The sequence below is a fragment of the Crocodylus siamensis genome, chromosome 1 (assembly GCF_052110815.1).
Source record: "Crocodylus siamensis isolate JL-2025a chromosome 1, ASM5211081v1, whole genome shotgun sequence".
Lineage (NCBI taxonomy): Eukaryota > Metazoa > Chordata > Crocodylia > Crocodylidae > Crocodylus > Crocodylus siamensis.
The window spans coordinates 241,882,699-241,894,768 of NC_143395.1; the positions used below are offsets into that span (position 1 = coordinate 241,882,699).

Genomic DNA, 12,070 nt, shown 5'->3' on the forward strand with positions numbered 1-12,070 from the left:
TTTCTCCCCAGACCACCACCTACACGAAGCTTTTTCACAGCAATTACTTATACAGCACTCTTCAGCTGACGAGCCTGTAGTAACATATAAGAAAGATCCTGTGAGGCAGGTATTAATACCCAATTTTACAGATGAGACACAACAGCAAAGGTGGGCTGGAGCCAGATATAAGTACACTGTTATTTTAAAGCTACTTTTTTTAGAAGAGTTGGGTTCCATGTGGGGACCAAAATGAAGTGGCCAAATATTCAAGAGTTTGCAGGCTTTTAAGAACCAAAAAGGCCTCTGAGAGACTTGTGTGGTATGTGGACCTTGAGAGAGTCCTCTGCACAGTGATGAAGTTCTTCACCCTGCAATGATTAAGAGACCTAGCAGCATTTTGGTATGGATGATAATGCTAGTGTGGGATTGTTTGGTATACACATTGCAGAGATCAAGCCACATGTGATTCTTCTATGTAGGATGCAGAAAATCTTTATGAATTTAAGGCCTTTTCAACTTGTTACCTTTTTTCTCGTGGTTTTATAGGATCATATTGAAAGTAGGGCTGGATGGGAGCTTACAAGGTCACCTCTTCCACCCCCCCCCCCGGTCATTATTCTAAATATTTCCTTTCTGACCTTGTTATTTACACTCTACACTGATTCTCTGTTATCCTGTCACCTTTTTCATCATCACATAGATTCATTTCTTACGTTGTTCAATTGTAGTTCCTCCTTACCACCTCAATAAATGACTCTCAAAATGTCATCTCACAGTCTGAAATATGAGGTAATATTGTCCTCTTTAGAAATATAATTGCATATACTCTAGACTGGAATCACAGATCAGTTTTGTCTAAAATACTCAGAAACAAGTATAGATACATCTACCATATGTATTAAAATGATAAGTGTACTACCTGTTTGTACCTATTTCATGATACCACTATTCACAACTAGTAGCACAATACCCGTGATGTAATTTTACAGATGCCAGTGGAAATATGTATGGTTTAAATGCTCATCAAGATTTAAGGTAATGCAGTCTGGTCTCTTGGTGAACATAATTTTTTACAGAAAATCTGAAAAAAATGACATTATCCTGTGTGTCTGCACTTCAGTAGCAACTGAAAATACCATTTCTGTACGGAAAGAAGAGAATGAGGGTGAAAAGGGATACTCTGATTCTCCAGTAATGTACTAAGGATCATTTTCCCTTAGCTGTAGCATGAAGACAGATGAATGGCAGGATTTAAATTTTCTCAGATCTGGAGATGTTTCTCTTCCTTTCTTCCTCTGTAGAAAATGATACTTTACATGAATGACTGCTGATAAATGTGCATCTTGAGGATACTGAAGGTTTCAGATTGCTTTGATAAAATGAGAGCAGCATATAAACACAAACCATTGAAATAGAAAGTAAACACAGAACATTGACTGTATCTAACTTCTGTACTAATTCATATATTTTAAAAAGCCAACAAAGAACTACGTGGTATTTGTACTCATTTGTTCTTTGTGCTACCAAAGCCTATGCAACTTAAATCTTCCTTATAAGAATAAAACGCATATAATTGGCTTTCACAGCTTGTAAATGTGAGGAATGGAACATACTTGAGTAGTGAGAGAATGGAAGTTGGGTTTTTTTTAAGCAGTTAAACTTTGAAATTAGGGGACAGACTAGAAAGTAAAGGACTTCTGATTTTAAAATCTCTTTTAAAAAGAACCAATAGTTAGAGTAGAATTGCTTCATTTTATGCACAGCACTTCTAACATGTCCATGTTATTCTAGCACTTAGAACTTCTGTACCTTTTCATTCAACCACTCCAGTAATCTAGCATCTTGCAAACAAGGGAGGTGTCTGCAATTTGCAGCTGTTCCACAATGCAACATTTCATCCTCGGGGACCATCCTCACCTCTACAGCTTCCCCTCTAGGACTGCTCTGGTTTGCCAAATGCATCATAAATGCTGTGTGCCCCCTCCATTGCCCTGTCAGCCTGCTTGTAAGACTATTTTTAAAAGCAGACTAAATACAGTAGAACAATAGGTTTACATTTGCATACATCTCTATGGGGAAAATTACAGAAAGTGTTATTCAGAAATGTCGGCATTACATATGGTATGTTGGAGCTATTTTTGGTCATCTTTGTACATCCGTCAAGTACAGTAGTTGCTTCACTAACATCTGGCAACTGTACCGGTATGCAGTTTTGGGGCCTGAACTTGCAAACTCACACTCTTGTGAGTTGACTTACTGACATCAGCAATCCTATTGAGATAGATGGGTTTGCTGCCATGAATGAGATATTACATGATCACCTCATTAATCTGCAAAACACTTTTTAGTTCAGCAAAATTAAGGTATTTCTTCCACTATAAATCTCACCTTTTAAAGAAAATAATTTAAAAAGTAATTTCACTCTTCTGCTTCTCATGGTAACAATAATATATTTCCTGGGGTTTTTTTCCCCTAATTGCTTTGTGAAAAGGCATTGCAGATGGGGTAATTAACTTGCTTAATAACAACATAAAAAGTTCTGTCCAATAAAAATAAAGACAACTGCAAAATAATTTAACCTATTTTAAATTATAATGTCTGTTTTTATAGCCGATTAATAAAACTCAGACTGAACTCTTACTTTTTTTAAGCACACAATACTCCTTTAATGGATCTGCTTCAGTTTTGAATTTTCACCCTTTGTCCTCACCACAAAACTGCATCTTATGTGATGCGTTGTTTCAAGAGGGATTTATTTTAATACATCAGTATCCCTTGTGTTTTTACAGGTGGACAAAACATGCATTTGCTTGACAGTTATTCTTAACATGCAATAGCAAAATCCTCTAGAAAAAAAAGGAAACTCAGTATTTGTAAGTTAACTTACTTTGTGGAAATGAATTGAGCAACCAAGACAGATTTGTATACATTAGAGGTTTCAAATGAACTTTGCTGTGCAGTATTCATGGGTAGGTTTGAATAACTATCAAAAAGGCTAACTTTTTCTCATTTTAGCATGCTTAAATTACTGCTATATCAGTGCTTCACAGTTGGTTTCAAAGTGTAAGAATTTCAAGAACATTAATTAGAAACTTGTTTCCTTATCAAACTCTTTGGCATGAAATGTCAATTATGGGGGAGTTGTTTGTTTAATGGAGATATACAAATTCCAAAGTCTGTCATACTGTAATTTGAAGTAATTTGGACGTCATATTTGTAGCTGTTTAGTTAAAAAAGGTTGTGAGGAGGCCCATATGCTTAAGAGTGGCCTGAAGTTCAACTTCTGAGATGAGTAGGGAACTATAGTCTAGAGACCCAGTGGACCATCAGTTGGCCACATCTGACATGCACCCTTGATTTGCCTGCATAATACAGACAGAATTATTTATTCTTCTTTTCCCTCCAGGAAATGGTGAATCTAAACATTAAAATGAAATCCACCATATGTTCAGATTACTTTCCTAAAACTGAAGATAATTTTTTTTTTAAACCTCTCAATTCATTTCTTCCCTTCTCTTCTTTTCCATCCCCTCCCACAATAAACACCTCTACTTAACTTGAAAAGCATTCTGTATGTCGTCTAATTTTTATTGCATTCAGTTGGTCTCCTCTAGAAGACACATTTTTTTAATACACTGTTCTTATAATTACTATTTATGTACACTTCATTTTCATAGCACACCTGCAGTCTACAGTATGTTCCATTTATTTGGAGAGGAAGCTTATGTGTCTTGTGCCCAATGAGTTTTGACAGACCAAGTATTATTAGTTTCCTCCATGTGTTTTATCAGTGGATGGCATATTGCAGGTGTTTACCAGCTCATTATGAAAATGTACTCATGCTTAACAGTAGTTATTTTTACTCTCTATGGGAAAGAGTAAAAAGCAATAAAGAGGGTAAAAAATCCCCAATAATGGTATTGAAAGGCTTGAGATTTGCAGGCTATGTTTGAAAAAGTAAATATGGATTGCTGCTTATTGCAGATAGTTTAGTTAATTATTTTATACCAATTACTTTGTATTTGATTGTACTTTTTAGAATATGCAATGGATTTTGGAAACATATGAAGTGATTTTTGTTTTGTTTTTAATGCTAGTATGTTGATGCTTACAACATGTTTATAATTTTGAGGTAAAACTAACTACCCAGGAACAAACTAACTATCCAGGATTATAATAATTTTCAACTATGATTGAGAAGTATATGTTTGTATTTATATGTATAGATTTGTTTCACATGATTATATCTTGGGATCTATATTATTTTGCATTAAATCTCTGAATATGAATATGTCCCTAGCAGTGTAGAAAGGAAAAGTATCAGGTGGGATAATTTAATTATCATACAATACACCATTAAATATACTTATGGATTTGAAAACTGAATAGTACTGGTTCTGGTATATGCAGTCATTATACACAATCTGCAAATTGGGACATAAGCAAAAGGGGATTTCATACCTCTTATTTTTAAATTAATTTCCTATTAAATTGTTAGCTTAAAGACAGCCTTTCCCATCTCAGTTGCTCCAAATGTTTTAGGAAGGGATGAAATGTCATCATTCCCACTGAGGAGAGGTTTCAAACAGCTTTACTGTGGAGAGCTCATCAGCACAGGGGAATTGGGGAAAAAAGGAATTAAAATATTTTATCCATGATCACACAGCAGTCTGTTGTCTTGGCTTGGAACAGAACCCAAGTCTCTTGAGTCATAGTTTACTTCCTTATCCATTATACTGGGCAGCTTCCCTTAAGAAATCAATAGGGAATCCTGCTTTAAAATTAATGGCATAACAGTTCTGTGTTTGTGCCATATTTTTCATATATCAAAATATAATTGTGCTTTCTAAGATCCTTATCAAGGATCCTGTTGGTTTTCATTTTATTTTATTCTTGGTTTGTTTCATATTTGTTTACTTTTATTTATTCCATGTTTTCTTTTTGTTTTGTTTTGTTTTTAGTTGTGTCTGGTAAGTTGAAATTTTCTTGGCCATCTTCTAATCATCGTGTCACTGTGACTGGAACTTCTCTTCCCCTTTCCATCCATACCCTTCCATGTCCTTCAACCAATCAGCTTCCATCCTTTCCTTGTTATTGACAAGACAGACTGCACAGAATAGATTCTGCAGGAAGTATGGGTAATTTTGTGGCAAAGATCAAAGGTAATGGGTTGCAAATGTTTGTGTTTTTTTTTTTCCAGTTATGCTCAAGTTGAATTGTAATTTTCACTTTTCACTTATTCCCACACAAGTAAAACTTAATGTTTTCCTATATAATAAATTAATTTTTGTCTTAAAGATCCCAAGGCTAGGAAGAAGGGATTCCCCACCCCCTAAATAGCTAATGGCTACATCATCCTTTATAGCAGGGGTTGTCATCCAGCGGTATGCATAAGGAGTACACGTGGGCGGGGACAGAGTGCATCCTGTGGCATGACAGCAGCATCTCCCCCAGTGTGTTCCCATACTTTGCTTCTTACCTGGGGAGGGGTGTGCCTGGCTCACCATAGAACCTCCCCCCTCTTAGCTCACTGTCTGTGCCCACTCCCAGGAATAGGGTGCGAGGCGAAAGCAGCAGTGCCCCTCCACCGGCTGTATGGGGTGGGAGAGCTTGCATGTGGTGGCTGCCACTGTCCTACACCACCACCATGCCCTGCACTGATTTCTAGCCAGCCGCACATGCGTCTCTGTGGGCTGCTGACAGGTGGCGTGCTGTTGGCTGAGAGCAAGGCCCATCAGCAGCCCACAGAGCCATACGTGAGAACAACTAGAAAGTAGCATGGTGGCAGCAGCGGCTACCATGTGCGATTCCCCCCCCCCCCCCCCGCCCAGGCATCTGGACAACGCCTGCGCAACCCACTGCCCACATCTCCCCCAACCCTGCTGCCGGGAGCAGGCACAAAGACGCACTCTCTTCCCTTCCATTTTCAAACTTCCTCCTCCCCAGCCCCTTCCCTTTCTCCCGCCCCTTTCTCCCATACACACCTTAGCTGCTAGGAGAGGTGTCTGCGTGTGTGTGTCTGCATCTGCGTATGTGTGTCTACATCCTGTTTGTTCAGCAGCTGCAGGCACATGGTGTCATGTGGCTCTTGGGACAGTGGCAGTGAGGTGCAGAGTCCAGCCTGCAGCCCAAGCTGCCTCTGCCCTGCACACAGATCTGGGGGGCACGTGCCCTGCAGGCCTCTGCCAGGGTGCACGCAGTGGCAGGAGCCACCCCCCCTCCTCATGACCCCCGGATGAACCACTCTTGTGACACCATCCCTCACTCTGCCCCAGCTGTACAGTTCCTGTCCCTGTCCCACTCCCTCCCTCACTATGGGGGCCTCTGTGCGCCCCCCACCCCGTAAAAACAAGAAAAATACATAAACAAGCTGAAACTTTGAGACAAAAAGGGTACACTTGTTAAAAAAGGTTGAAAAACCCTGCTTTATAGTGTAGTCATGACATGCCACACATATTTTACTTTACGAAAAGAAACCTAAAAGAATGTTTTGGATTTTTTTTTTTAAGTGGTCATTATGAGTATAATTTTCAAACTTGACTCCCATAAAAACCATTGTAATTTAATTCTTCAGTGGTGGCAGCGTTAGAGTAATACCCCAAAAGCTTTTATGAATCCCACCCTGTATAACCATCTGGCTGACGTTTCCACCCCCCTCGTCCCTCCTGCACAGCAGTCCCCGAACAGCCCTTTTCACTAATTTGAAACTAAAGGGCTCAGCTGCCTCTCCAGTGGTCAACAATTTAGCACCTTGTTTATGATTATGTAATCTCTTGAGTACCAGGAAATATTAATGCTTCAAGTATTAATGTACCAACACAGAATTTAGAAATCCTAAATTCCCTCTTTTGTGAGGCATTTTGCCAGGGTTGGTGGAGTGTCAGTCCGCCTTAAATTTGTGTTCAGTGCACCCAATGGGAATTCAAGTAGCCATATAGGCGTATTGAGAAACTGGCATACTCCAAGTCCCCAGTTGGCTAGTACTCCCTTACAGCCCAGTGGAAACTACCCATGGGTTTCCCATCCTATTTGCAATCCTAAATTAAATCCCTTACACAGCTGTCAAAAAGCCTCCCTTCCATGATATTAATATTGATTGAATGTCTCCAGTTTTTGTGTTTTAAAAGTACAGTGGCCCCCATGGGTCAGTTTGACCTTAATCTTGTGTAGTTGCTCAGCAAGGCAGTTCAGCTGATGTTATAACATTTGGGTCCAAATATAAATCAGCCCAGTGTTTTCTCTAAGGGTTCCACAAAAAGGCAGGGGCCATATAGAAACAGTATATAGTTTTATTCTGACCTAGATAGAGCGCATAGATATAGAGAGAAATGGATAACTAAAATATTTTCCTGCATTAAGAAAAAAAGCAAATTGTCCAGAAAGGACTTTCTTAGTCAGAATAAGTCACAATTGTTTGATTCATATCTTGTACTTTAAGCTGCACCTCCTAACTGTTTTTTAAAAGAAAAGGTTATATGTAAAGGAAACTCTTTTAAAAAAAGAAAGAAATATAAATGTGCAGTTGTTAGAAGTCTGAATCAAAACATTCCCATCATTCGGAACTCAGACAAGAGGGGAGAATAATTAGCATTGAAGAGCTGATAAGAAATGACTCTCAGGAGTGTAAATAGAAAGTAAATAAGCTTTAATGTGGTTTTTTCCAAGTGTAAGAAGAGGACAGCTTAAAAACAGATACTAATATTTCTGGAGTAGCCCTACCAGTATATCTAATTCTGTCAACTGCTTTGACTCTTTTAATGTAACTGATACAATGTTTTGACATTTTATTTACTGCTAGATGAAGTGGTTTTTTAAGGCTGTATAAATTAAACACTTTGGACAATGCTAGCAGTATGTATAATGTTAGGATGAGCAGATGTCTCAAATTTGCCTTCATTTACATATATATTTTGTTTGAACATGCCCTTGCCCATGTAAATGAAGGAAGCATTCAGCTCCACTGTTGCTTTAAATTCATTTTTCTCGAATAATTTGGATTGAAGATGTTAAATGGTTATAATTTGCACAGTAACATTTTGGGGCTTTCCAGTTAAATTGAAATTTTTTGAGACCCTGACTACATCAAAAATCTTTATTCAAGCCATTAAGTGGATTTTTTTTCTCTCTCCAAACATGATGACTTAGAACTTGAATTCATAGTTATTCCATAGCATGTAACACAGGACTGGAAAAATTGTGCTTGGGGGGCATGTTTAGCTTCAATATTTTTTCATTTTGACTTGTGACTATTCTTCTCTTTTTAAAGCTTGATTGTGTCATACTTGTTCACCTTGGTATATGCTTACTCCTGTAGGTCATCTCACTCAAGTTAGTGGGACTTGCTTTTCTAAGTATTTGCCAACATGAATAAGAGATACACGATCTAGGTCTTAATACAGTGGTATAGCACCCAAAAGAACAATCCCGGGCACTTGATGTTGGGAGCCAAAATCTCCTTGTGTTGCATCTCAATATTAGAGTGGTGTTCATAACATGCTCCATTTTACACAGTTAAAAAGTGGTGCTCAGGCACCCACCAAGTTCCTCTCTGGATTTTAGTGAAGACTGCTGATATTAGTGTATTTTTTCCTCTTTCAGAGCCTCCTCATTTTGTTGTGAAGCCTCGCGACCAGGTGGCTGCATTGGGAAGAACAGTGACTTTCCAGTGTGAAGCAACTGGAAACCCGCAACCAGCCATCTTTTGGCGGAGAGAAGGAAGTCAGGTAAAGCCATTTTTTACTTTGCTTGCCTTACCACTTTTTTAAAGCAATAATGCCAGGCAAGTGGAACACATTTCTTAATTCAGTATTTTTTTGGATCAGTCAGAATATAACTGCTGGGCTTTAAAATGCTGGAACCCCATTTTAGTTGCAGCTATTACATTTTTCACATTTAAAAATGTATTGTTTTAGCTGGTTGAGCAAAAAAGTAAAGCTATGTTCTGCTCACTGTTATTGCTTTCCCCAGTGTTCAAACACTTGTATAATAAACAGCTGAAAATCACACCTTGATTTTCAGCATTGTGTTAATTTTAAATTTTATTTACTATTTCATTATTGTGAAACATGGGTGTGATATGGATAGAATAGATCATTAGAGATATACCATAGAAATGAGACAAAACAAAACCTTCAATCCAGCCATCACAAGAATTTGGATGCAGGTCTAATGCTATAATTTGTGAAACTGCACTATTAGACCTACATATCACCAGAGTTTAGGAAATCATGAATCTGGGCTTTATGGCTTCATACCACCCCAAAAATATAACTGTGGCTGGCTAACATGCATCCATATATTTTTCCATACTGCTGCATGGGAGTGGAGACCGTAATGGCTTGCGACTGACATGATTTACATTCTCAATTCTATTACTGGTCTTTTAGGTGGTCTAAGCAAGTGGCTTTTCCCCGATCCTTATTTTACATATCTGTAAAATGGGAATAACAATACTAAGCATGTAACATGCTTTCATATCCACAGATAAAAAGCACTATAGATGATTTTGGTGATGGTAGTGGTTGTTATATTATTATGAAAGGAACTTTTGAATGTAGGGATGGCATATAAGGGATGAGTTCTCAGTGATTAATTAAATGGCTCTTAAGCATGGCAAACCACCACATATTTTTTAACAAATGTCCAAAGCTACCAGTACATATCTAGACACTGGTTCCTTAAGTCTGTTTGTTAAATATTTGTTTAAATATGCTATAGCAAAATAAATATTTAGCTGGTTTCCTCTAGTTGTAGCTGATAATATAAATAGACTGATATGTAGTGTCTTTTTCAAGGTTTTAAGTTGTTTGTTTGGGTTTTTTGGGGGATGGGAGGTTGGTAGTGTTTTATTTATTACAAAATCTCTTCTTTTTCTGGATTGCATGGAAAGAGATGATGGATAACTGTTTTCTGTGTTTATATTGTAGTCAAAGTTTTTTTAACCTGCTGCTGGTTTGGGGAATTTCTGTAAAAAACCAAAAAACAACCCCCCCCCCCCCCCAAAAAAAAACAAAAAAAACAAAAAACCCCAAACAAATGCAGTCAGGTGAGAAGGAAAATTGACTACAGTGTCCATGAACTTTAATCATTTTTTTCATTAAATTTGTGAGTCAGATGGAAATTGGAAACCAGTGTTTGATGTAACACATGCGAGTCATTGTGGTTTCAACTCTGACTTTTGTGACCACTGTTTGTAGCTTACCATGTAAATTCATACCAAAACTGCACCAAGGGAAACTGACACAGGGTTTCATTATAAAGCATGCCTGATTATAGAATAGGAAAACAATGATTAAAGAGCTTAAAACAAGATCATTTAAAAAAATGTACAATACATTCCTGTCACTTACGTTCTCCATACTTAGGACATATAAAAGTTAGAACACGAATAGGTAAACCACCATCTTTTTTAATGTGTTTTTTTAAAAAAATCTATTTTTGCCATAAAAAGTATTGTGGCTTTGATCCTGAAAAATGTGCAAGCTGTACATTTCATGAACATTACTTACTGTGTGCACAGACTACCGCAATTGTGTGTATATTAGGTTATTTCAATGGGCTTTTTAAGTTGGTAAGTATGCTACCTTGGGCACATCTACACATGCATTTTAATGGTCATCAGTCCATTTTAATGTGAATTAAAGCATCACAAAAATCCCCATTCACTTTCACTAATGCACATTAATATAGGCGAACACACCACTTTTCTAGTGGCTCACAATGGACATACTAAATTTAATGTGCATTAGCAAAATGCATTAATGAACATGTAGACATGTCCCTTAACAATGAATATTGGAACGGGTCTGTAAGTTTTATGCACATATGTGTACACAAGTACACCTACATTTTCATCAGAAGTATGTCCCAGCAGTGCTGTTTGCTTCATGTAATAGAGTGATGATATGTTTTAAACAGGTATAATAGAAATCTTTTGCAAATAATGAGTTTATATTAATGAGCTTACATATGATTTCATATATTAAAATAAATTTACCATTGTGTTTCTATTCTGTCTAACCTGTGTCTTTCCTCCCTCTCCTGATTACATACGTATTTTAGAATCTGCTTTTCTCATACCAACCACCTCAATCATCCAGCCGCTTTTCAGTCTCCCAGACAGGTGATCTCACTATCACAAATGTCCAGAGGTCTGACGTTGGCTACTATATCTGCCAGACTTTAAATGTTGCAGGAAGTATCACCACAAAAGCCTACTTGGAAGTAACTGATGGTAAAGTGAAGATTTTTTTTTTTTTTTTTGCCAGTACCAGTTTTGCTTGTTCGTTTGTTATAAACCACAGCAATGAACCACAGCAATTTTGATGACTTGTCTGTTTTGGCTAAAAGGGTTTTGTATCCTAATGCACTGTCCATGATGCCATTTGTCCTTCTTTTAAATTCTCAGTGTGGTTGTTGAACTGAAAATTATGCCATTGTTCCTTGAGCTGTTAATGTCTGCTTTAGCTCTGTTTGTTAGCTCAGAAAAGCCTGGAGACGAATTTAAAAAATGAAGGCTCTATTTGGATTATGGGCTCCAAAAAGTGATCCACTCATGTTCACTATAACTTGTCCAATGCTAAATAATAATAATAATAATCCATCTTCTAAGGAGAGAAGGCCTAGCTGGATTGGAATCATTTGAGACAAAAAAAAAAGCAGGGAAAGTAGTTTAGTAAGCAAATAAATTTGCTGTTTACAAAACTGGAAGCAGTCCAGTAGAAGCAGCATAATGTGAACTCTGAAGATAAGCTTACTGCTAACTTCTAACCTCTAGATGAATGGGTTTTGCATTTTGAATCCTCATGCAATTTCCTAACTGCTGGCAAAATAGCAAATCACACTCATTAAGCCAGACTTGTCCCACTTCTACTGAAGAAAATCTCATGGATACAAGAAGAAATGTAAGGTCAAGAGGAAGTAGGGAAAGAGATCTTCAAGCCTTTCCCTGAATAAAACAGCCCCACAGCATTAGAAAGAATCAAAGAAGTCATCGTAAATAAGTGCTTATTACGCTGGCTGTACATAATTCTTATTCTGTGTAACATAGGGGCATAGTATTTTTTTTCCCTTTTAACAAAAGCAGCTT

At 37.5% G+C, this 12,070-nt stretch overlaps 1 protein-coding gene across 1 annotated transcript in view; it reads left to right on the forward strand.

The window, feature by feature from the left end:
- ROBO1 (roundabout guidance receptor 1) overlaps positions 1-12,070 on the forward strand; it is a 796,429-nt gene that overhangs the window by 694,730 nt on the left and 89,629 nt on the right. Inside the window, exons 8-9 of the mRNA XM_090059747.1 lie at positions 8,581-8,705; positions 11,044-11,215. Coding sequence (XP_089915873.1) covers positions 8,581-8,705; positions 11,044-11,215 — 297 coding nt within the window. The remainder of the gene's footprint in view (positions 1-8,580; positions 8,706-11,043; positions 11,216-12,070) is intronic.